We start from the raw sequence: 26,230 nt of genomic DNA, 5'->3' as shown, positions 1-26,230 counted from the left end.
CAATTGAGCTTCAGGCCAAGCCGGTGCAGGCCGTGCTTATAGATGGCGTAGGCTTTTTCCTTTAGGCTATGTTTGGTTGTCAAGAAATAAAAAGAAAGAAAAAAAATTATAATAAGACAAGAATATTTGATTGTCAAGAAATAAAAGAAAGAAAAAAATTTGTAATAAGACAAATTAAAATTTTTTTTTAATGAAAAAAGAGAGTTTCATTAAGCTTAAAGGGTAAAATTTGTACAATCCATGCACAAGGGGGTAGGGGACGCAGATGTAACACAAGATTTAAACCAGGAGACAATAGAGGGGTAAGCCAGTTCTTTAAAAAGGACGCTACTTGTTCGATCCAAAATCTTCAAAAAATAGGGCAGGACTTCATAAGGCCAGGGGGAAAGAGATGGAGTTGGAAGAAGTCCAGGTAGCACCTTATTATAGCACCAAACTTCTTTCAGCTTTAAACCTCTCACGGCAGTAGACTCTAGACCATTGAGAATGGCAGTCAACTCAGGTTCCAAAAATTATTGGTTTTACATCGCCCAATAGTTAGAAAACGAATTTGCCCATGTATCAAAAAACCAAAAGCCCATCCAGGTTTACCTAGATCTTTGGAATCGAACCCTGCGCATAACAAAACAAGGAAATTTAAAGTAGGTAAATCAAAACTAGGAGTAGAATAAATGCAATTAGTATAATCCGATTCAGGAGAAAAAACATCCACTTTATAGAGGGGGGGGGGGGGAGGGTAAATGTTCATGTCCCAAAGCCATTGGTTGATCTTCCACAGAATCAGACTTGGATTAGGACCAACAGAATGAAATACAACAATGTTCCGAGTCTGCCAAAGAAAATAACAGGTAACAATAAAAACAGAAAAGAACCAAATTAAAGAGGCCTTATCAAGCTGGCGGCCAAGCAACACAGAGGTATAGAAATGTCTAAAAGAGGGGGCCGAAATGAGTTCAATTCTCAAACCCAAAGGACCAACTACCCAGATGTGCTTAACCCAGTCACAAGAGAGAAAGATATGCCAGAGGGTCTCATGACAAGTGCCACAGAGAGCACAAGCGGGATCGATCTGAATCCAATTCGAAATATAATCCTTAACCGGAATCCCTGCATGTAATACACGCCAGAAAAAAATTTTAAACTTAGGATGAAGTTTGAGTTTCCAAAAATATTTCCACCATGCTATAGAAGCAAAATCAGTTACAGAATTACACAAAAGAAAAGAAGCAGCAGCTTTGGTTTTAAAACAGCCATCCTTAGTTAAGGTACACCACCAAGAGTCAACCGTGTTAGAACAGTTGACAAATAAGATGTGATGCAAGAGAGAGGGAATAGTATTCCATAGGATAGACTCCTTCCATCGGAAATCAGAGAGGAACAGGTCACACTTTTCAGGGTACATTCTTTGAGAGTAACCAGGCTTAATGGCAAAGGAGGGGATCGAAAGAATCCAAGGGTCAGTGCAAAAATAGGTATCCTTACCATTACCAATCCTTCGAAAACTAAAAGATTGCAGAGGCTTGATGATCTTAGTAATACTGTTCCAACACCAAGATCCCCTCCTTCGCAAAGTAGAGGGATCAAAGAGGGAAGTTTGGGGGTAATACTTAGCCTTCAAAAGTCTGGCCCAGATCGACTTAGGCTCAGAGAGAAATCTCCAACCAAGCTTAAGCAGTAGGGACTGGTTTTGGATTCTAGCCGACCTGAATTCCTAGCCCCCCACATGACAGGGAGAACACATGGATTTCCAGGAAATCAAACTATTCTTCCTACAAGAGTCATTACCACCACACCAAAAATTATAACTAACATAGTCAATTTGTTTATAAATAGAGTTAGGAAAATAAAAACAACTCATAAGATAAGCAGAAGAGATCCTAACATAGATTTAATTAACACTAAACGACCTGCAAAAGACAAATGGTTAGACTTCCAAGAGCTCAATCTAGATTTAATTCGTTGCACCAGGGGACTTAGGTGTTTAACCTTAGACCTTTGAGAAAAGAGTTTAGTCCCCAGGTAGGAAGAATCAGGCTTCATTTCAGAGATGCCCAGAACCCTGCTTAAGCGAATTCTGTCGGCCAAGGAAACATTTGCACTAAAATGCAAACCACTCTTTGCCAGATTAATTTCTTGTCCTGACAAATCAGAAAAAAGGTCAAAAATAGCCTCAATAGTAAGCAAATCTTCAGAGGTAGCTCTGCAAAAGATAAAAATGTCATCAGCAAAAAGCAAATGAGTAATCTCAAGGGCCCCTCTAGCAACCTTAATGCCGCTAAAAAGGTTAAGCTCCCTATAAGCTGCAATAAGGCGGGACAAGGCCTCCATACCAAGAATAAACAGATAAGGACTCAATGGGTAACCCTGCCTCATACCCCTAGAACCCTTGAAAAAAACAAAGGGTGTGCCATCAAGTTTAATGGAGAAGGTAGTGGAAGAAAGAAGATGCCCAATAAAAGTACTCCACTGCCGATCAAAACCCAAAAAATTAAACAGAGAAGTGATAAAAGACCACTCCATGCAGTCGTAAGCCTTAGACATATCAATCTTAATAGCCACCCATGCCAGCTTACCTTTCTTATGATTTAAATAATGAAAAATTTCATGAGAGATAATGATATTGTCCGAGATTTGGCGGCCAGCAACAAAAGCACCTTAGAATGGAGAAATAATGGACGGAAGATAAGTTTTTAGGCGATTGGCAATTATTTTAGCAATAAATTTATAGAGAACAGTACACAGACTGATTGGTCTATAATCCTTAACAGAGGAGGCAGATAAGGACTTGGGTATAAGACATAACAGGGTATGATTGATGGAAGCTAGAATAGAAAACAAAGAAAAGCAATTACATATAAAAGAGAAAAGAGACTCATGAACAAGATCCCAAAACTTTTGAAAGAAGCAAGCCTGAAAACCATCCACCCCAGGGGCCTTGAGGGGACCAAGAGAGAAGACAAATTATTTTCCTTTTTGAGTGGAATATAAGACAAAAATCAAGATTATAGAATGATTGATTTATGTATCTATCTCTCTCCTCAAATTCAAAAGAAAATTTGAATTTTTTCCTTAAGGCTAGGCCAAGCTGTTGGGCGGACCTAACCCTTTTATCATAGACCGGTCACCTATTGGGCTGGGCAATCATGAAACATTAAGGCCCACCCCAAATATTGATATCATCCTTTGCCATGTCACTGCTAAAGATAAGGCAAGCTCTTTCAATGATTCTACAATTGGGGAGGCTTAGGAAATAAGATCATCACTATTGGAGGCTATTTCGTGTGCAATTGGAGTCCGATAATAAGAGCATCATCACTTATCTACAGGGAGGTTTATCTTCTTCACCGTTTAGTCTCCATCCTATTTTAGAAGATATTACTTATCTTTCCTTTTGTTTGGAAACATGTAGTTTTCTTTTTGTTCCAAGGGAGATTAACAGCTTAGCTGACTCCCTGACAAGCCCTGGCAAGGAAGGCCCTATCGATGACGTGTACGATAGTATGGCCTATTTTTTATCCATAGATCCTGGAGTTATGTAATCTTCAACCATGAGATTTCACGTTACTAAATAAAATGCTATTACCAAAAAAAAAAAAAAGATAAGGCAAGCTCTCAAGTTTGGGTTACAGACTCCGGAGCACGGTTTCAGTTCACAGTATCCAAATGGGTATCGATTAGTTCCAAAATTGGTATGCTATTAATATGTATAGGCCGGAATTTCAAAAAAGAATCTCTTTTTACCGATACTAGAAATATGTATCGATATTGATAACTGTTGATGTCGATACAAATCTGCTGATACGACCAATCTGATATTGATACTTAAATAGCTAAACTGTACCCTAGACCATTTCGTATGAATGGTTTCTTACTTTGCCATGTGTTCAATTATTAAAAACAGATTTGGAACGGATAGAGGTGTTATCATTCATTTGGATGGTCAGAATCATTGGGAAACTAATGAAGATAAAAGTAAGGGAAAGGTTTTCACACCACAATCCACAATTTTTTTGGTTGCACGGGATAAAATAAGAGAAAGTTAGGAAGGAGGTTTCATATTATGTTTCCCACCATTTTCTAAGATTTTGAGGGAAATATCTTCACAAAAAATGTCAGTGGAAATTGCTTTTCTTTCCCTTAAGAAGGTAATTTACATCATAGTTTTTGGGAACAACTATGCCTTCCAGCCATTCCTAGTCCTCCCTAGAAAGGAATTGAACAGAATATACAGCTCCATTGTTCTGTTTCCAAAAAGGGCAACACATTATGGTAACAAGTTATTGCTTTAGATTTATTAGTTTGTAAATGGGCTTCCTTTTCTGTCACAGTGTTTTATTAAAATTACTAAGGGAGAAGGAATGCTAACCGATGTTGTAGCGCAGCGTGTACCTGTGCCAGGCACAGCCGCGCGCGAAATGACCAGTGCAATCTTTGGAAAGGCGGAAAGGATTAAGGGTGTGTCGGTCATTTGGCACACAGATGTGCCTGGGCACAGGTACATGCCGTGATGCAGCACCAGTTAGTGTTCCTTTTCCCAATTAATAAACTCACCCAAGCCTGACCCAACTTGGGAAAAATCTGAGCCTGGCCGGCTGCAAGCTTAATTAATTTGGGGGAAGGAGATCGTTGTCTGGGCCTTTAGAGCCTACATGCACGTGCACAAGCATCGCTCTGGGAAGGATTTTTGCCTTTTCATGGGGGACAACGTGGTGCTTTCTTGCACTTCTGTGTCTAGGTGCAGGAGCCACGCGGGCCATGCGACCAGGTAGCCTTTTTTTCACCTATAACTTTGATAATATCAGGCTTTGCCCCAACAATCCCAAACTCGAGTTCATGTTGGGCTTAACTTCATAGATTTCAGGTTGGGCTCAGGCCAGCCCTATAGCCTACGTAACATACCCAATGCCCACCAATAGACGAAATTATATATATATATTCTTTTTTTCTTTTTCCTTGGCTCTCTTTGATTGCAAGAGAGGGAAATGAAGGAAATACCTGTAAAATTTTGTTTCACTTTCCTATGAAATATTTGCATATCCCTTGCAACTATACACAAAATATGACTTTTCAGATAAAATATATTTCACTTCTTAAGAAAATATATGTATTTCCCTTGCAACCAAATGGAGCTTTGTTAAAATTTCTTGGGTTATCTTTGTCGAATAGCACTTGTGAAACACAACTCCCACCTAATCCAAACTGGTCTAACATGGGAGGAAAGCAAAACCAAAAAAACATATTTTTGTTATTCCTTATAGTGGCATTGCTTGATCAGCATCATTATTTGTAGAAATATGCTATGAGTTAAGGAAATTCACTCCATCCTTTAACTAAAATCTGGTTGCTGTTTGCATTCTGGCGTTAAAGGATCTTTAGGGCCATCCAGCTCTGCCTTGGGTAGAAACCTTTCGGTGGCTACTCTCCCTATACAAATTTTTTACTTAATTTGGATAAACAGATAATATAGGATTTTATCTTGCTAATAGAATGTGGTTTCTACAAGAAGCAAGAAACTGCCATGCTTCGATTTGTGTCCTCTAAATTGGAATCCAGTAGAGGTTATTGGGATTGAGCTCCTCTCTAGGGAGCCCAGCACGTCCAGGGGGCATCCATCCATTTTATAGTAGAAACAACTTGTCTAGAGTTGTGTGGTTTTCTAAACCACGCATCTATCAACATTCCAGTGGTGGTGCAGCCTGTTGTGGATGATATTCTTCATTTAGCCTCTTATTTCAGTGAATGTAGGTTCGAGAAAATTCGTAGAAAGATTAATACGGTAGTTGACTTCTAATTCAGGAAGACTATCGATGACGTGTATGACAGTATGACCTATTTCCATTCCATAATTGGAGGCTTATAACTTTGCGACTATGCAATTTTCATACTTAGATGAGTGAAATTAGTCTTCCCCCCCCCCCCCTTCCCCCACAAAAAAAAATGGTTAGATCAATCTAGAGTCAATTTTACAATATTTTTTCATTGGGTAAATTACACATCACCCCCTGATTTTCAAACAAAACTCAGATCACTCATTGGTTTTTGAAAAAACTCAAATCACCCCCTCTACAGTAACGGTGTTAGTCTACTGTTAGTTATTGGTGTGAAAGGACTATTTTACCCTTGTACTAAAACATTAAAATTAAATTTACAATACTACCCTCCCTTCATCTTCAACATTGGTCAAGGGTAGTTTAGGTATTTAAATTAATTTAACTAGCTGACATCATCACTTAACAGCATAAAAGTGATAAAACTAATGGTAGGGACTAATTTGTCGTATTGGGGTCTAAACTAAGGGGTGATTTGAATTTTTTCAAAAATCAGGGGATGATCTGAGTTTTGTTTGAAAACCAGGGGATGACGTGTAACTTACCCCTTTTCATTTAGTAGATTGTATGGTTTACAAATGAAACATTTGTTCTTGAGATGGCTTGATGTGAAGATGGGTGTTGAAGGTAATATACTATGGGAAATGTTTCCTTTTTCGTATTTGTTCGAGATTTGGTTGAGAGATGCTAGAGTATTCAAAAACTCCAATTGACACCATCATTTGTATGGTTTACCTTTGCATCACATCGTCATTTCTGGTTAAATGGCTGACTAAGGGTGGATACATGTTATAAATTATCTCATACTTAGGCCACCTAAAAGTTGAAACAAGAAAATGAAGTGGTTAAAAAGTGAATGTAAGGTTTCATAACATCAGAAAATTGGTTTTCATAGCATGCAAGTTGATAAACTGTTGTGACTTTGTGACTTAAATTTTTTTTTAAAATTTTTTACTGCTTATTCGAAGTTGAAATTTGACCAGTGAGATGAATATGGTTTATTCTATCATATGAATCAACCTATGTTTGCCACGTAATTTACTACTAGTCCAGATGAGAAAATTTGTGGTATCATAAATACAAGGGTAAATTACACGTCACCCCTGGTTTTCAAACGAAACTCAGATCACCCTCTAGTTTTTGAAAAAACTCAAATCACCCCTTGGTTTAGACTCTAATATGACAAATTAATCCCTAGCACGTTAGTTATTTAGGGTAAATTACACGTCATCTTTTGGTTTTCAAACGAAACTAAGATCACCCCTGGTTTTTGAAAAAACTCAAATCATCCCCTGGTTTAGACCCCAATATAACAAATTAGTCCCTACCGTTAGTTTTATGCTGTTAAGTGATGATGTCTGCAAGTTAAATAAATTTAAATCCCTAAACTACCCTTGACCAATGTTGAAGATGAAGGAAGGGTAGTGTTGTAAATTTAATTTCAATGTTTTAGTACAAGGGTAAAATAGTCCTTTCACACCAATAACTAACAGTAGACTAACACCGTTACTATAGAGGGGGTGATTTGAGTTTTTTCAAAATTCAGGGGGTGATCTGAGTTTCGTTTGAAAATCAGGGGGTGACATGTAATTTACCCTTTATGTTGTCAAGTGATGTCACCTAGTTAAATAAATTTAAATCCCTAAACTACCCTTTAGCAATGTATTGTAAATTTAATTCTAATATTTTAGTACAAGGGTAAAATAGTTCTTTCACACCAATAACTAACAGCAAACTAACACCGTTACTGTAGAGGGGGTGATTTGAGTTTTTTCAAAAACCAAGGGGTGATCTGAGTTTCGTTTGTAAACCAGGGGATGACGTGTAATTTACCTGAACACTTAATTTTGGAAAAAACAAATTTTCTTCGATACAAGCATCAATGGCTATAAAATGTTTGTCTCCTACGAATGGTTGAAAATACCCTTTATCGTTGCACGATACCTGTGGATACCATCAAAACCCATCAGTTTCCCTTGACTTGACCATGGGTGTGGAAAAACTCAGTCCAATAATTTTATATATTTTTTTCAATCAAAGTTACAATAATTAATAGGAGGGAAACTCAGCTCCGGCATTAACTTAATACTAGTACCTTCCATAGTCCATGCATTCATACTTTGATTGGATAGAAACTATAATGCTATCTTTCACGATATTAAGCAATTTCTTCTCAATTCTCTAGGCATAAAAGTTATGGGAAAAAGGAAACACTACCGAGCAGAGATCTCTTGCCCGTCAAAGTTTAAGAGCTTCTTAGTGCCAGACAAGACTTTCTTTTGATCCAATTTGTATCTGGCTTAAGGGGAAAAGACCGCTATCTAGTCATGTGCAGCACGCGGCTCTATGCCTAGACATAGGGTTATGCAAAATGATAGTCGTACTCCCATGGAAAGATAGAAATCTCTAATGGTGTGAGGATCTGACTCCTCTACTTCCAAGGCGGGCAGTACTTCCGTGCACCCAACTTTGCCCAGCATACAAGGCAGGCAGAAAGTACCGCCTTACCCTCGCTCAGGCAGGGGCAAGGCGATACTTTCCACAGCCTTGTATGTGGGGCAAAATTGGGCGCACGGAAATACAGTCCGCCTTGAAAGTAGAGAAGTCTCTTCCAATGGTGTGATGATCAATTTGTGTGATTCTATGTCTAGATGCAGGAACCACACACCACACACCACACACCACACACAATCAGATAATGATTGATTATCTCGAATAAAGGATTGCCTACGTCTAAATCCAATTAATGTTTGATTAGATTATTTCGACATGTATTATATAATCTAGGAAATAAAAAATTACAAATAATTAAAACTACATTTTCAGCGTCATGAATATGTTATTTTGACTAGATAGGTTTGAGACCACAACGATGGGTCACCAATCAAATTAGGTGACCTACCTCATATGCACCATATTTTCAACAATTTATATTGAATTATTATCAAGTATATTTCTTTGACTTTTCAAATATTTTCAACCTTTGAAATAGCATATGGAGAGTCGGAGACGTCATATTAGTTTGAAAATTTGATCACATGACGTGGATGACATTTCCACCAAATGAGCAATTGCATGATAATGTTATTAATGTTCCAGAGCACGATGGAAGGGACTCTAAATCCTAACATGAATGAATGGGATGAGACTATATACGCTTAACAAAGTCAAATAAAAATGTAGGACATTTATTTATTTAATGTGTGTGTGTGTTGGGGGTGTGTGTGTTGGGGGGGGGGGGGGAACGCTATTTCGTGGCTCTTGTGCCTAGACACAGGAGTGTGCGAAAATATTACATTTTCCCTTCTCTCATGAAATAAAAAATTACATCTATGACCCTTGTGTACGCTCTCTAAGCCACTAGCAGAGGATATGCTAGCACCTCACTCTATTTTTCTCCTAACATGAAATGGAATCCGTGCCCTTATTTTATTGAAACTACTCCACTACCCCTCATATATGGAGTTCGGTTCCTCTCCACGTACCAACAGGTGAACGTACATGTAAGAACCAAGCATCTGCCCTATTTTTGCTATTTACAAGGGGAGGAGGGATTTTTATAAAAACAAAATTAAAATGTAATTGACTCTGAGATGTATGTTCACTTGTTGATACGTGCAGATGATCCATCCATTCTCCATTTATGGGTCCATATAGGAATATACCACTTCTTTCTGAGAAGCCTCTCCCTTTTTTTTTTTTTCCCATCTTTTTCTCATTGTGCTTAAGTGGTATTTGTGATGCACTGACTTAGTTATAACCGGTACACACATTTGTCTATTAATAGCAATATCCAATAGGTGGGCAATTCAAAAGGGTGGCCTGGGGTAGGGGGGTTGGACTGAAGAAGGGGATAGTTGCAGCTACCACTACAAATTGGGGGTGGGGGAAGGAAAATAATCCTTTTCAATTTCTTAAATCTGTGCAGTGCATGCAGTAGTGCTAGGTGGAGATGTCGACACCTGGTCGCTCGGACATACAATTTGAGCTCATTGACTGATGTTGAGTCCGGACCATTGAATGTCTGAGTTGTCAAGTGTCAACATCTCTACCTAGAATTACCGCACTGCACAACTTTAGAAATTGGAGAGGATTAAAATCCACCGGTTAGAGGATTCAACTCGAAATTGAGGCAAGGCCCAAAACTTGCTACGATGATATAAGATAGGTGCTAACCAACTGAGCAACAACTCAGGTGTCTCCTAAAGACAAATTGACTTGTTTATGAAGTACTTTACTTAGGGTTTCAAAATGTTGGTTCAAAGCCTCAAACCATACAAATGCTGATACCTTTATATCTATTGGTGGCCCCAATGCAGTATTTCTGAGTTACCTTTGTAAAACCTTGTAGGCCCTTAATTAAAAAACCATCAGCATGCATTCATTATTGATATTCACTTGGGCCGGGTTTCTTGAACCAGGTTTATAACAGAAGGGAGTGAAGAATATTGATTTAGGTCAAATTAATAATAAAACCCGTCTAAGCAAATAGAATCCAGAAGTTTTAGTTAACCTACTATTCACATATAGTTCAGCCATTAGTGTTTGTCCTAAGGCCTTAGTCCAAAGTCTTAACCAATTAGTTGAGCAGTTGAATTGATTAGCCCACAAGCAAGTGAACTTTTGTACACGTACTTCTTCGTCCAACCTTTTCTTGTCTCTTGTGATTTAGAACTATTTCCCTTAAAATAAATAAAAGGGAGAATGTTCTTTGTGCTGTAGTGTAGACTGCGCCTAGGCACATGGGCCTGTCACTCAAGGGGGTAGAGTGGTCATTGTGCCTACCCTCACGTGCCTGGGTGCAGCCTATGCTGCGGCACAGAGAAATAAATAAATAAAATTCTCTAAGCTATTGGGGGTAGGGACGTAGGGTACACTAGAAAAATTATTTCCTCTAGTTTTCTGCCCAACCCAGTTCCTCTAATAGGGGGTGGTGGACCCCACCCGATAGAGTGTTTGGGTAGGGCTAGGGTGGTCATTTCAATCCCTCCTTGTTTGAAGAACTGGGAAATTGGGCCGGGCAGGAAACTGGAGGTGATAAAGATCCGGGTACTTTAACACTTCAAAGTCTATGTCTATTTCTTTCCTTCTCATAACCCTCCAATGTAGAATACCGTTTTGCCGCATTTTAGGTGCACTCTTCTATGTCACTTGCTCAAAGAATCCCTCTCATAAATGAATAATGAAGAAAAAAAGTTTTCATGCATCTAATGTACTGTATGCTCTTTCACATGAGTTTTTTTAATTTATCTCCTCAATAAAAAACCAATATTTTCTCATTAATTTCCTTATGTATGAATGTATGATTTCGAATTAATCTAGTAACCAACCGACTCAACACCCTTACTCACATGCCACTTGGCTGGTTTTAAGATATTTCCTTAAGACTTGGTTTTTTTAATAACTCAGGCAAGTATTCTTTCATGTCCATCTTAAGCCTCTATATATTATATAAGCAGCACATGGGAAGATAGAGAATCCTTAACTTGGCCATTTTGGATATGTAATTTTTTAACTCTTATTTCCCGCTATAGAAATAATATCTAAAATTAAAGTCATTATCAATCCAAACCATTTCTTAAATAATCTAGATTGGAATTATCATATTATCCTTCCACATGATACAATTAAGAAAAGTTCAATTGATAAAGTATTTTGCATGGTAGAGTACGTGTCTATAAAGATTTTTCCATTTGTGTTGGCATCATACAAAGGAAAAGGATTGACATTCTCTTCACCCACGGAAGGGTAGAAAGATGGTTTAATCATATACAGTAGAGGGTGGTAATTTAATAATGGAACTCACATTCTAGACGCAAAATTGTATCGACACATCATCAATTTGGATGAAAATTTTTCTCCAAAGAAAAATAAGAACGCAAGTATATATTTCAAGGGGTGCTGGTCTCTATGTCACAGTGCAGGCTGCACCCAGACACATGAGGGTGGGTGCAATGATCACCCTACCCCATGCACAGGCTGCGTTACAGTACAGAAAACATTCTTGCATATTTCAATAAAAAAAGGGAATAGGATGCTACCTGATCGTGTGTTTTGCGTGACTCCCACGCCTAGACACACAAACCCGCCTTGATCATTTGGAATTTTCGCCTTTATATGGGGGCAAGACAGTCATTTTGAAGTAGACAAGATAGTTTGTGTGTCTAGGCATGAAAGCTGCACAAGGCACAGTGGCGCACCACCGGTAGTGCTCTTTCTCCCCAAAAAAAAAAAAAAAAAAAGTTTAGTATATAGAAGCTGAATAGCATTTTTGTATCGGTACGAATCCTTTCTTATGCGTTTACAAAAAAAAGGAATCCTTTCTTATGCGAATCCGAAGGTCAAAAACTAACTCCAACGACCAATTGATGATGGTGATGCTCAAAACATAGGGCCCGCCCATAACATAAGATATATGAAATATCAAAATAAAGTTTGGTGAGCCCTTCCATCCTGGTTTAATCTTTTTTGGGATGAGAGGGATAGGCACACTGCCCGGCAAGTCAGCGGATGGCACCATTGAAGGCACAGGATAGGGTATCATGCATACAGGAGGGGCAAGGCTCAGTTTAAGAGAGAGAGAGAGAGAGAGAGAGAGAGAGAATGAACCATGGTTTGAGGAGTGGATATAGATCGATCGATTCGTATCAGTAGAGACCAGTACCGATTTCTAGTCAATCCCATATAAATAGATCGATATAGATAAGAGTTAAAAAGTTAGAAAAATGAATTTTGAAGAAGAATAGAGATGAATCTATTCGATCTAAATTGGTATCAGATTGATATCCACTGAGACTAATATTGTATCAGATACTGATTCCTACATCTCTAAACACAACATGCGTCTGCTTGCAATATGCGGCGTGCCCAACCTTTTTCCCATCTTTTAAATTAGAGATTCCCCATTTTTTTTGTCAATCAAACAAATTGAATTAATATTATTGAAAGTAAGAAAAGTAAGACCTCCTCCCAGATAGGAGAGAGGGATTTACAAAGAACATAGGGGCTTGACCCACCAGACTTTAGACAAACGTAGAAGAAATGCACCCTTTGCAAGAATATGATCGAACCTCCTTATTAATGCTCCTAGAAATGTAAAGAAAACCTATACTGTCGAGACAACAACAAAGATATAAAATGTCCGATGCAAGCATGTCAACAAAAGAAAAATGAATGAGGCACCTCTCAATCTGTCATGAATAAATAGAAGTCAATTCGAAAAATTATCCTCTCCAATTCCTTAAAGTGTGGCAGTGCTGCAGTGTTAGGTGGAGATGTCGACACCTGATAGCTGCTGCATCCAACGGTCCGATCTCATTGTTATGGACCGTTGGATGCAGCAGTTACCAGGTGTCGACATCTCCCCCTATCACTGCTGCACTGCCACACTTTAGGAATTGGAGAGGATAATAATCCAGTCAATTCAAGGGTGGTCCATATTGCATTCGAAAACGGATTCGGATTTGGATCTAATATGGATCGGATGTGATCGGAGCCAGATATTCTTTGACCGAATACGGATACCTCTAATTAGATTCGGATTCGGATTTTCGACCATCCATTTATATCTCTGTCTTGTATAACTCGGATCTTCCTCCTAGCGGATACAATTCACTCTCAATCCATATCTCTTAGATCATAATTATTTTTTCATCATATTCTAGAACTTGTTGAATCTTCAAAAACCCTCAAAATCATTATTTATTTAATTTTTTATTATTAAGTAGTTAGATTTTTTTTTGAACGGATTTTAATCAGGGTATTCAGATTATTTTTCAGATATCTCTAAACAAATACAAATGTCCCTAAACCAATATGAATTTTGGTTATCCATTTACATCCCTAGGTCATATATGACCTTTGCCTCCCCCCTTCTTCAATTTTTATTGTTGAAAAGTCTTAGAAGTTAGAACATTCTATTAAACACGTATTTTTATGTAGTAGGTTTTGGCCGAATTCAAAACTCCTTGACAAATGTATGCCACGTGGGACACAAAGAAATGGCCGTTCTCCCACAAAAAGGTGGAAAAGTTTTTGATGCTACACTTGTAGCATAAATGTTCCTGCTACAAGCAAAGGAAATGGAATAATTCACTATCTGTTCATAAATACTTTTTTAGATTTTAATATTTTCTAAAATACCCTTTAAGATTCCATTTGTTTGACTGTCAACCGTGTAACAGGAACATTTTCATTCAACAAAGGTTACTTCGACGCGTCAGCTTTCCTCATAGGCGTGTTTTCCTTTTAGCCGCCTAATCAGCCTGTCAAAGGTTAGATATCTAACAAGGAAACTTCGTCTTCCTATTATCAAAAAAAAAAACTTCGTCTTCCTCACCTACAAATAGACCCCAAAGTCTAATTCACTTCATCTCCATCTTCTATTTCTCTTTTCTCTCATCACTCTGCAGAAACCCTTTTCCACAATTCTCAGCTACTTTGCTGTGTAATACCTTTTCGTTTACTACTTCAACAACATGGCTCAGCAGTCCACAGGTAAAAATTTCACAAGATTCTGATCTATTCTTTTTGCTGATTGGGAGACCCAGTTGGGATTTTTATTTATCAAGGGAAGCTCTTGTTTTGTTGAATGATGGATTGTGATTTTGATCTGATTTTTGCTGATTAAGAGACCCATTTGGGATTTTAATCAAGGGTAGTTCTTGTTTTGTTGAATGATGGGTTGTGATTTTAATCTGGTTTTTGGTGATTCAGAGACCCTTTTGGGATTTTAATCAAGGGTAGTTCTTGTTTTGTTGAATGATGGGTTTGTGATTTTGATCTGTTTTGTTTTGCTTTTGTGACTTTTAGCAGCTTATCCTCCACCAGGGCAGGCATACCCTCCACCTCCTCAGTCCTACCCACCACCAGGGCAGGGATATCCACAGGGGCCTTTTGTAGCTCCTCCACCTGTTGGTTATCCCACCAATGATGGTTTTGGACACCCACAACAATCTTATCCTGTAGAAACCAAGAGCAGAGGTGATGGGTTCTGGAAGGGATGGTTAGTATTTCAAGAACTTCAATTCCTTTCTCTGATTTCAACCTTTCTGTTTTGTTGAAGCTTTCTTTCTTTAAATACTTCTTTCCTAATTCTTTTCTGTTGTTTGGTTTGCTGCTTTGCAGTTGTGCTGCCATATGTTGTTGCTGTGTCTTGGATATGTGCGCTTAAGGACTGATCATGTAGAGAGAATATTTGGGCTTTCACTGTTATTCCTTCATCTCTATACTGATCTTTAGGGGTTGTTCTTGAGTGAGGATCTGAGTCAGTCATTTATTTGTATTCTTCTCTTTGAGACTTTTTATTCTTTGATACTATGATATGTTAAATGAATGATTGGTTTTCATTCAAAATAATGAGTTCTCTCTACAATTTGCTCTCACTCCATGTCTCTAAGTTGTCTTAGCTCTTGTCCTCAGTTCTCTAGAACTTGCGGAATTTTCAAAAACCTTCAAAATCATTAAATGCTTAATTTTTTTTATTATTAATTGGATATCTTTTTGAATCGGATCAATTATGTTCCGAATAATCTAAATTCGGATCCATCGACTATCCATTTACATCTCTAACTTTTATGAAATTAAAAGATTCAGTGATTATAATATGGTTCACTGTTTCTTCTAAACACCCCCCTCCAACTTTCTTATTTTGGTTTTCTGGGGGAGGTGTTTGTGCAGTTGTGAACTGATGTGGGTTCAATTCCAGAGAGAGAGAGAGAGAGAGAGAGAGAGAGATTTTTCAGAGGCAGATAGAGGGCCTAAATTATATTATCTATAGAATCTCTCTTATATATTTAATAGCAAGCTAGAATGGAAGATGATCATCATCAGTATTCAAATACCAGTTAGAATGTCCTAAAAAAAAAAGCTGGCTATATAGGACATGAGAAGTTGATTCCACATCAGCTTCAAGGATATAAGGTGACCACTTTTTTTTGGGTAAAAAGGGTGACCACTAACCAACCTCATTGACATTGTTGTCTGTATGATGTCATTAGCCCTTAGCATGGATTTGGGTTTACAAGAACAAAATGTAAGCCATTGAATTTTTGAGTGCTCTACCCACTTTTCATGGTCCATATCAGTCACGTCAGAATCATTTTGAATGTCAATGGATAGGGGTCGGGGTCGGGTTCCGGTTCGGGTGTGATTCGGATGAACTCATACTTGACGTGTCAATCCGATTAGCCCCCAGACTCTGCCTCATCTTTCATAACCCAAACTCCCTAGCCTCTTTAAGTGAATAATTATCATCTCCAATTCGTGGACACCTCCAATTCCTCTAATAGGGGGGGAGTGGACCCTACCTTGGGCAGTGTTTTCGGGCAAGGGGTAAGGTGATCATTTCCTCCTCCATGTGAGGAATTGGAGGGGCCAGCGAATTGGAGGGGACAACGATTCCTTTAAGTGCCATTTGGTAACAATACCTTTCAAGAGGGTACGAAACCTCAACTGAGGACTAAGGTCTCCAAAGTAATAAAAATATGACTTTTGAAAAAAAATAGAGATGAATCTGTCCGATCTGGATTGGTATCGGATTGTTATCTACTGAGACTAATACTATATCCGACACTGATTCTTAAATCCCTAAACACAACACGTGTTAGCTTGCAGTATGCGGCATGCCCAACCTTTTCCCCATCTTTTAAATCAGAAATTCCCCATTTTTTTGGTCAATCAGACAAATTGAATCAATATTATTGAAAGTAAGAAAAGTAAGACCTCCTCCCAGATCGGAGAGAGGGATTTAAAATGCACATAGGGGCTTGACCCCACCAGACTTTAGACAAACGTAGAAGAAATGCACCCTTTGTAAGAATATGAGCCTCCTTATTAAGGCTCCTAGAAATGTAAAGACAACCTAGACTGTAGAAACAACAACAAAGACATAAAATGTCCGATACAAGCATGTCAACAAAAGAAAAACGAATGAGGCACCTCTCAATCTGTCATGAATAAACGAAGTCAATTCGAAAAATTATCCTCTCCAATTCCTTAAAGTGTGGTAGTGCGGCAGTGCTAGGTGGAGATGTCGACACCTGGCAGCTGCTGCATCAAACGGTTCGATCTCATTCGACACCTGGTCGCTGTTGCATCCAATGGTCCGATCTCATTGTTATGGCCCGTTGGCTGCAGCAACTGCCAGATGTCGACATCTCCCCTATCATTGCCGCATTGCCACACTTTAGGAATTGGAGAGGATAATAATCCAATCAATTCAAGGGCGGTCTACATCGCATTCAAAAACGGATTCAGATTCGGATCGGATATGGATCAAATGTGATCGGAGTCGGATATTCTTTGGCCGAATATGGATACCTCTAAACGGATTCGGATTTGGATTTTCGACCGTCCGTTTAAATCTCTGCCTTGTGTAACCTGGACTTTTCTCCCCCTAGTGGATACAATTCCCTCTCAGTCCATATCTCTTCGATCATGACTATCTTTTCATCATATTCTAGAACTTGTTGAATCTTCAAAAACCTTCAAAATTATTATTTACTTAATTTTTTATTATTATGTATTTGAATTTTTTTCGGACGGATTTTAATCGGAGTATTTGGATTATTTTCCGGATTTCTCTAAACGAATGCGGATGTCCCTAAACGGATACGGATTTCGGTTATCCATTTACATCCCTAGGTCATATATGACCTTTCCTTCCCCCCTTCTTCAATTTTTATCATTGAAAAGTCTTAGAACATTCTATTGGACACGTGTTTTTATCTGGTAGGTTTCGGATGAATTCAAAACTCCTTGACAAATGTATGTCATGTCGGACACAAAGAAATGTCTGATCGTTCTCCTCTCAGGTTCCCTGCCCGGTCAAGTTTGCAGGCTCCTCTAATAGGGGTCGAAAATGATGACCTCACCCCTGCCCGAACATACTGCCCGAGTGGGGTGAGGTCATCATTTTTGCCCCCTTATGAGAGGAACCTACGAACCTGACCGGTCAGGTAGGTGTGTAAACGAATAGCCGAAATCCGTTTTCGTATCCATTTAATACTATCCGAATCCGTCCGAAAACTAAACGGATGCGGATATGGATAGATTATAGCTATCCGAAAAACTATATTTACATGTAAATGGATAAAATATCCAATCCGTATCCGTGTCCATATTTGTTTAGCACTATCCAAATCTGTCCAATAGCTAATCAAATGCGAATGCAAATATAGTACTATCCGAGCTGAATTCGATCCATTTACAACCCTACGGTCAGGGAACCTGAGGAGAAAAATTCACTAAGGTTACTTCGACGAGTCAGCTTTCCTCATAGGCGTATTTTCCTTTAAGCCGCCTAATCAGCCCGTCAAAGGTAAGACTTGTAACAAGGAAACTTCGTCTTCTTCACATACAAATAGACCCCAAAGTCTAAGTCACTTCATCTCCTTCTTCTATTTCTCTTTTCCCTCATCTCTCTGCTGAAACTCTTTTCCACAATTCTCAGCTACTTTGCTTTGTAATACCTTTTCGTTTACTACTTCAACAACATGGCTCAGCAGTCCACAGGTAAAAATTTTACAAGATTTTGATCTGTTTTTTTTTTTTTTTGTGATTGGGAGACCCAGTTGGGATTTATATCAAGGGTTCTTGTTTTCTTGAATGATAGGTTTTGATTTTGATCTAATTTTTGCTGATTCAGAGACCCATTTGGGATTTTAATCAAGGGTAGTTCTTGTTTTGTTGAATGATGGGTTGTGATTTTGATCTGGTTTTTGGTGATTCAGAGACCCGTTTGGGATTTTAATCAAGGGTAGTTCTTGTTTTGTTGAATGATGGGTTTGTGATTTTGATCTGTTTTGTTTTGATTTGTGACTTTTAGCAGCTTATCCTCCACCAGGGCAGGCATACCCTCCACCTCCTCAGTCCTACCCACCACCAGGGCAGGGATATCCACAGGGGCCTTTTGTAGCTCCTCCACCTGTTGGTTATCCCACCAATGATGGTTGTCGACACCCACAGCGATCTTATCCTGTAGAAACCAAGAGCAGAGGTGATGGGTTCTGGAAGGGATGGTTAGTATTTCAAGAACTTCAATTCCTTTCTCTGATTTCAACCTATCTGTTTTGTTGAAGCTTTCTTTCTTTAAATACTTCTTTCCTAATTCTTTTCTGTTATTTGGTTTGCTGCTTTGCAGTTGTGCTGCCATATGTTGTTGCTGTGCCTTGGATATGTGCGCTTAAGGACTGATCATGTAGAGAGAATATTTGGGCTTTCACTGTTATTCCTTCATCTCTATACTGATCTTTAGGGGTTGTTCTTGAGTGAGGATCTGAGTCAGTCATTTATTTGTATTCCTCTCTTTGAGACTTTTTATTCTTTGATACTCTGATGTTAAATGAATGATTGGGTTTCCTTCAAAATAGTGAGTTTTCTCTACAATTTGTCTTAGCTCTTGTCTTCAGTTCTCTAGAACTTGCGGAATCTTCAAAAACCTTCAAAATCATTAAATGCTTAACTTTTTTATTATTAATTGGATATTTTTTTAATCGGATAAATTATGTTCCGAATAATCTAAATTCGGATCCATCGACTATCCATTTACATCTCTAACTTTTTATGAAATTAAAAGATTCAGTGATTAGAATATGGTTCACTGTTTCTTTTACCTACCCCCACTTTCTTATTTTGGTTTTCTGGGGGAGGTGTTTGTGCAGTTGTGGAACTGATGTGGTTCAATTCTAGAGAGAGAGAGAGAGATTTTTCTGAGGCAGATAGAGGACCTAAATTATATTAGCTATAGGATCTCTCTTATATATATATATATATTTTTTTTTTTTTTTGGTTGCACTCTCTTATATATTTAATAGCAAGCTAGAATGGAAGATGATCATCATCAGTATTCAAATACCAGTTAGAATGTCCTAGAAAAAAAGCTGGCTATATAGGACAAGAGAAGTTGATTCCACATCAGGTTCAAGGATATAAGGTGACCACTTTTTTTTGGGTAAAAAGGGTGACCACTAACCAACCTTATTGACACTGTTGTCTGTATGATGTCATTAGCCCTTAGCATTGAGTGTTCTACCCAGTTTTCATGGTCCACATCAGCTACGTCAGAATCTTTTTCTTGAATGTCAATGGATAGGGTTCGGGTCGAGTGTGATTTGGATGAACTCATACTTGACGTGTCAGTCCGAGTTTTCATGGTCCACATCAGCTACGCCAGAATCTTTCTCTTGAATGTCAATGGATAGGGTTCGGGTCAGGTGTGATTCGGATGAACTCATACTTGACGTGTCAACCCGATTAGTCCCCAGACTCCGCCGCATCTTTCAGAACCCAAACTGCCTAGCCTCTTTTAAGTGGATAATTATCATCTCCAATTTGCGGGCACTTCCAATTCCTTCAATTCCTCTAATAGTGGGGGAGTGGATCCTACCTTGGGCAGGATTTTTGGGCAGGGGGTAGGGTGGTTATTTCAGCCCCCATGTGAGGAGTTGGAGGGAGCAGCGAATTGGAAGGGACACCAATTCCTTTAAGTGTCGTTTGATAACAATACCTTTCAAAACTATAAATCGATTCCACATACTATCCAAAGGAACCTTAGCATCATTGTTTTCTTTTTATATTAACTTTGAGGCTAGGTATTGTGATGTATATAAGTCAAAAAATAAATAAAATTGAGACCTAGTGGTCACGGGTTCGAGTCAAGAAAAAGCCTCTTTGTAAAGCGTTGCTTACATTATGGCCCTCCTCCTCAGGCCCCACAGTTTTGGAAACTTCGCCCATTTTAAAAAATAAATAAAGTTGAGTTGAAAATGGAATATTGAATAAGTATTAGAGTTATATTTTAATAAAAATTTCCAAGCGATAACGGGTTACCCGGGATTCAAACCCAGAACTAGCCGGAAGGAGAAGATTATGCAACATGAAGATACACAAGTATACAAATTAATGCATTCTATGAACTCAACTTAAACTGAACCTTTTCACAACAAAACAGTGTCGCTGCACAGATTCTATTTTGCTAACATGGAACAAAGTATGTGAGAACAGAAAAACATGGTAAAATCCCATATTCATACCCTCTTATTGTTTGAAGATCTCCTTTTGACCATTTGTCCTCCATTTTTCCCTCCAGGATTCAGGATTCAATCAAGTTTGTTGTCAAATTCAAATTCTAGCCTAACCAATCCAAGTTGATGTCCCTTTTAAGAGAAACATTTATTTTTAAACTACATGATAGAGGTTCCCAAAGACTAGCTTTGTCTTCATCACAAATCACTTCCTTTAAATGAATAAGATTCATGGCTGAAGGTGGCAATTCATTCAATTCTGTGCAACCTCTCATGTCAAGCTTTTTCAAACAATGCAACTCACCCATCCCGTTAGGCAGCATTTTTAAGTCCTGACAATCAGATATATCAAGGAATCTCAGCTTCTGAAGTCCTTTTATCGAGTCTGGTAACTTGGGTAATCCAGTACATGCATGCAGCCTCAACAAATCTAAATCTGTCATAAATCCAATTCTTTCAGGTAGTGCAGATAAGTTCCCACAGTAAGTAACGATGAGTCTCTGCAAACTGATGATATCGCAAATCCATGGAGGCAATTCCACCAGATCATCGCAGTGACTGATGTCAATTTCAACAAGATTAGGTAAAACGTAGGAGACGTTGACAGTGCATTTCATCAAAGCTTGGCCAAAAGCACACATAAATAAAGATATTTTCTGCAAGTTCATCAATGGCATTGTGAATTCATGAAGGGGAGGAATCGAGACTTTGTCCAACCTGAACCTCTTTAGATTAGCCAATTCACCAAGAGTTATCAAATTGCTTAACATGGCAGGTGTCCGTCCATGGTTTACAACGATAAGAACCTTTAGCTTCCTCATCCATTTTATGAATGGGGGTAAGGCATAGTTGCTTGTAGAGAAATTTAGAATCATTGTCTGTGCTTTGGGAAGTTGCAAGTCATACCAGCTTTCTGAAGACATTTCACCTGCAAGATTCAACCTATTACTTATGATGCAGAGAAAAGGAAAAAAGAAAAACTCAAGAAGCAACACAACAGTTTAGGATGCTAGGATGATGTGAGGAAACCTGTGCAGAGAGAAACAAGACGGGCATTGAGATAGTGGTGTTCTTGTTCGGGAAGGCCTTTTTCTCTTGTATCCATGATAAGTCTTTTTCTCTCTGGCCGGCTCTGGTAGATAGCCAAGTCTCTAAGTAGACCATGCTGTGTAACAAATAGCTCATTGAAGCTAGCATCATTCTCCTTTGCAATTTTCCTGATGAAAATGAAATTTCTGCTTATAGATATATGTTATCCACAAGTAGACAGGTCTTGTAAACACTGCCCAATCCATTTTTTGAAGAACATAACAGTGAGACATTTAGGATACCACCAATGCAATACAACTGTTCATTATGGGGTTCATATTGTTTTTTTTTGGGATTGAGATCCATTAGTTGTAGAATGGGGGGGGTATAAGTGTTTATTGCATCCTTGCCTCAGTTCACCATGACAATATTAGCAATCAATAGAACATAAGGTTGTATCTGACCTCAGATAAAAAAGATCATACTAAGATAGTTCTCTTTTTTGTTAAGTTTGTCAATTGCTTAGTCTACCCTAACTTAATAATGCTATGGAGAACAAGATTAGAATATCAACAGAAAATTGGAAACACCAACCATCTTGGTAATCAACTTAGCCATATAAAAAAATCAGTTTCAATTAGAAACAAATACATGCAATGGAATTTAATTACTGATTAGGAAGACAGAAGAAATACATGTACCTGTTTCCAACCAAGTTAACAAGATTTCGAGAGGCAAGTTCGAGAAGATTGACATAGGCTTCATCTTCATCCTCTAGTTCATAGAGCTCACACCAAATATCAATCAGAGCAGAGGCAGGGATCCTTTTGTCTTCAGGAAAGGAACCCAAGTCAAGAAAACACTCTAGAACTGTATCATCCAAGGAATCCAAGCTTGTTGCAAGACATTTCCGCAATTTCTCGTCAAGATCAAGAATGGAGGAACCTTTCAACAGTTTCCTAGCAATGATTTTCCATTTCGCTGCAGGTTGCATGTACAGTGATTTGGCAATCACCACAATAGCGAGTGGGAAATCATCGCAGCATCTTACTATCTGCAGTTTAACACCATCAAGTAGAATTAGTCATAGTTCAGGAGGGACTAAAAAATGATAGCATAAGAATTCAGCTAAGCAAGTTACTTTTTAACCTAATCTGGATGTAGCAATAACACTAAAATGTGAAGGATAAAATTGAACTAGATCCCTTTTGAACCATCTTTTAATTATCTATCAGAATCCCAACTTGAAATATTTTCCCTATTTGTTCCCAATAGTAAAAACATAAATTCAAACTCATATCCCAATATCAATGATCACATAAATTATGGATTAATGTGTACTTCGTAAAAGGTTGAATAATGTATCCTTGTTTGACCGGTAGCTCTTCAGATTCTTAGGTGTTTGATTTATAAACGAGAAAATGGATGACCTTGCTGTCTTTTGCCTTCCATTAGATGAGTTGTGGACCAATTAGCCTAGACCTATAGTATGCATGTAATCAGACCTTTTCAGTTTTCAAGGAATTATTTTCTTTATGATTAAGAGAATGGTTTTCATTTAACCATCAATGCATACAACTGTTCGTGGTGAATTGTTCTTTTATCTCTTTTCCCTTAGTCTTTAATCTTCTACAATAGACTCATAGATTGTCTCACGTCAGTTACTTTTTTTGTGAGAAAATTCTCAAAGCTTGTTTTCTGTATGACATATCAGAAAGCCAACAATATTTTGAATTTCGTATTTGTGGTTTTATACAGTTATAATTTATTTATTATGTGCATATAGAGATATTAATCTAAACAAGGACGCATATTATGCAAGCGAGTGGCTGGAAGATAGACAAAGTACCTTAGTTAAAAGATCCTCATCTGGCTCATAGTCCTCATTTCCATCTTGAGACAATACTGTTTGACAAAAGAGAGTCATGGAATCTTGGTGACTGAGTTTATTCAAAAGATATTTAGAATGATGTCTAAAATTATATCTTTTGAATACTTCTCTTGATGTAACCAGCATCTTATATCCTTCAGTTCTTGAAAAAAGCTTCTCAATAACTGATTCCTCCCAAACATCATCCAGAACCAACAATAGTGGCTCCGACTCTCTCAGCTTCAAAAGGTGTTGAAATTGCTTAGTCGCATCTTCTTCACTCAAATCGGGTGGAGGCACCTCACCACCAATCTCCGTAATAAGTCATTTTAAGATCTTTAAGGTGGTGGTTGTCCTTGAAACAGTTATAAAGAATATTTTATCCTTGAATATGCCTGTACCAAACAGAGAATAAGAAAGTCGATTTTTTTGACAAATATTTAAAAGAACCAGAGAAAAAAATTGTGGTGAGAAGATGGGTGCATATGGGCTTTGGGGAAATTCAGTTTTGTCTGTCACAGTTCATTTGAGATAGCACAATTTTAATAGGATTGGCAGTAAAAAGAAGAGGAAATGGAGATGGGTTCTATTGACAATTTCAACTTAAAAGGCTCATGGGTTTCCTATTTCAAGTGTGAGGCCTCAAATGCAATAGCTGCTAACTATGAAGGTCTGAAAAACTTCATCTGGGTTACAAAGTGTTGCAGCCTTGCAGGACTAGTTTTTCGTGATCTGTGACAACAACAAAGAACAGAGTCTTTACTGTTCCGATGGCATTCCACCCATTTCATTTTTTATGAACAAGAAAAGTTCTAGATCCAATTGAAAGTTCGCAGCAGAAAGAAGACGACAGAGAAATCAATAAAGAAAAGGAAAGCTTTTTGGAGTTCATCTCATACCTTCAACTTCTCTGTCTCGGCAAAGCATGGTCGCCAATGTCGACTTCCCACACCCCCCAGGAGCACATAGTCCAAGCACCGTCACATTTTCTTTGAACAATTCAAACTTCAATTCCCTGAGAGGTATACTGAATCCAACAACACGATCTGGGAGTTCAGGAACCGCAAACAAACCCTTGTTACCAACGGATCCCACACCCACAGTCCGTCCCTGCTGCGGAGTCGGTCTTTCCTCCTTACTTAACAATTGTTGAACATTGCGCAGAATCTGTTTGTTGTCGCGCCAGATTTCTACCTGCAATTCCCGCTGGCAGAACCTAAGAATAGCTTCATCCAAATTGATGATCTTACTGGAGTAACGGATCTTCGTGTAGATGTTCCACCATTTGACGTTAGAGCACTTCTGGATGAGCCCTTGTCCTTTCTGCAACTTCTCAATCAATTTATCAAACTCCTTCCGCTTACGATCGATCAAATCTAAATCCATCATCCTCCCTTCTTCAAACAGAGGAACCACAAATTCGAGAGTATTTTGGAGCCGTTCAAGATCTTCCTTGAAATTGAGGGCCTTATCCTTCCATTCTAATATCAAAGGCAAAAGCTCTTTAGCTATGTCAACAAAGCTGCTGATTCCGTCTGCCATTTCTCTCTTTCCCAGACTCCTCCCACACTGGTGAATTTGAATCCCTAACGCAGGAATTTCAAGTCAGTCGAGGAAGATAGACACTCTTCCCATTGGAATTGGCAGCTGAAGAAGACTTGCAGAGATAGAATCTTACTTCACCTTCTTAATCATTTCTAAGGGGACTCTCCTCTGTTGGAATTGGCAGCAGAACAAGACTTGCAGAGATAGAATCTTACTTCACCTTCTTAGTAATTTCGGAGGAGACTCTCTCCCGTTCGAAATGGCGGGAAGAAGACTTGAAAAGATAGAATCCTACTTCACCTTCTTAATAATTTCTGAGGAAACTCTCTTCCGTTGGAATTGGGCAGCAAACAAGACTTGCAGAGATAGAATCTTACTTCACCTTCTTAGTAATTTCTGAGGAGACTCTCCTTCACCTTCTTAGAAATTTCTGAGGAGAGGAGTCGTTACACTGTTCACTGTATTGACTGACTTTCGTTCTCGTCTGCTTAGCTAATAAGCTAGTTGGAAACTTGGAATGGGGTTTTAATTTCAGTGGGTATGAACGGTAACTTCACGTAGTCTTGTGTCTGGTGCAAGAATCACGCGATCGATTAATCTAGTTAATGGTTCTTTTTTATCTTTACATTTGGACAAGAGACTGTTGTCTGGTTGTGTAGCGGCTGCACCAATGCAGAGGACAATGGGAATGCACCTAAGGGGATCTGTTGCCTCTTGGAATGGTAAATTCATGTGGATTTGTGGTCTTGTGTGGAGCAGTAACCACGTTCATTTTCCCTTTATGGGCATATTAACAGACTTTCAATCTTGTACGGTAGGTAGTCGGAAGTCCTTACTTGCAATTGGCTCTCCTCCAGTGGCGGGAGCTGGAGGGTTCAGCCCAGCAAAACAATGGTGGTTTTGGTCATTTCACAGGTGGGACCCAAATGGGCCCC

The 26,230-nt window shown here is 38.5% G+C and overlaps 3 protein-coding genes and 1 long non-coding RNA gene across 6 annotated transcripts in view; 2 read left to right on the top strand and 2 right to left on the bottom strand.

Moving 5' to 3' along the window:
- Positions 1-55: 55 nt before the first annotated feature.
- LOC122640365 lies at positions 56-15,022 on the bottom strand. Its single transcript, XR_006329652.1, has 3 exons — positions 14,911-15,022; positions 10,882-10,888; positions 56-66 (listed from the first exon to the last, which is right to left on the bottom strand). It is a non-coding gene; the product is annotated as an uncharacterized LOC122640365 (long non-coding RNA).
- Positions 14,251-15,026, top strand: LOC122640364 (cysteine-rich and transmembrane domain-containing protein B-like). The gene is made up of 3 exons (XM_043833529.1): positions 14,251-14,324; positions 14,643-14,832; positions 14,955-15,026. Exons 1-3 carry the CDS (start codon positions 14,306-14,308, stop codon positions 14,998-15,000), a joined length of 255 nt encoding a protein of 84 aa, XP_043689464.1. The 5' UTR covers positions 14,251-14,305; the 3' UTR covers positions 15,001-15,026.
- A 3,182-nt stretch (positions 15,027-18,208) lies between these two features.
- LOC122640363 (cysteine-rich and transmembrane domain-containing protein B-like) lies at positions 18,209-19,190 on the top strand. Of its 3 annotated transcripts, none has more exons than XM_043833528.1 (3): positions 18,209-18,336; positions 18,653-18,847; positions 18,970-19,190. In XM_043833528.1, exons 1-3 carry the CDS (start codon positions 18,323-18,325, stop codon positions 19,013-19,015), a joined length of 255 nt encoding a protein of 84 aa, XP_043689463.1. In that variant the 5' UTR covers positions 18,209-18,322; the 3' UTR covers positions 19,016-19,190. The 3 variants fall into 3 exon arrangements, with proteins under 3 accessions (XP_043689463.1, XP_043689462.1, XP_043689461.1); XM_043833527.1 differs by having other exon boundaries at positions 18,215-18,341; positions 18,658-18,847; XM_043833526.1 differs by having other exon boundaries at positions 18,215-18,341; positions 18,655-18,847.
- A 1,765-nt stretch (positions 19,191-20,955) lies between these two features.
- LOC122639214 (probable disease resistance protein At5g66890) overlaps positions 20,956-26,230 on the bottom strand; it is a 31,143-nt gene continuing 25,868 nt past the window's right edge. The window contains exons 4-6 of the mRNA XM_043832035.1: positions 22,582-22,934; positions 21,881-22,068; positions 20,956-21,779 (exon numbers count right to left, since the gene is read on the bottom strand). Of these exons, the coding sequence (XP_043687970.1) occupies positions 20,956-21,779; positions 21,881-22,068; positions 22,582-22,934 (1,365 nt within the window). The remainder of the gene's footprint in view (positions 21,780-21,880; positions 22,069-22,581; positions 22,935-26,230) is intronic.

This window comes from Telopea speciosissima, chromosome 9, assembly GCF_018873765.1.
Source record: "Telopea speciosissima isolate NSW1024214 ecotype Mountain lineage chromosome 9, Tspe_v1, whole genome shotgun sequence".
NCBI classification, from domain to species: Eukaryota; Viridiplantae; Streptophyta; class Magnoliopsida; order Proteales; family Proteaceae; genus Telopea; species Telopea speciosissima.
This window is presented reverse-complemented; position numbering and strand designations above follow the sequence as displayed.

What these genes read in the sequence shown, in the direction of transcription:
- LOC122640364 (XM_043833529.1), top strand. An exon ending in GATGGGTTCTGGAAGGGATG is followed by an intron (nt 14,833 to 14,954) that starts GTTAGTATTTCA and finishes GCTGCTTTGCAG; the next exon opens with TTGTGCTGCCATATGTTGTT.
- LOC122640363 (XM_043833526.1), top strand. An exon ending in GATGGGTTCTGGAAGGGATG is followed by an intron (nt 18,848 to 18,969) that starts GTTAGTATTTCA and finishes GCTGCTTTGCAG; the next exon opens with TTGTGCTGCCATATGTTGTT.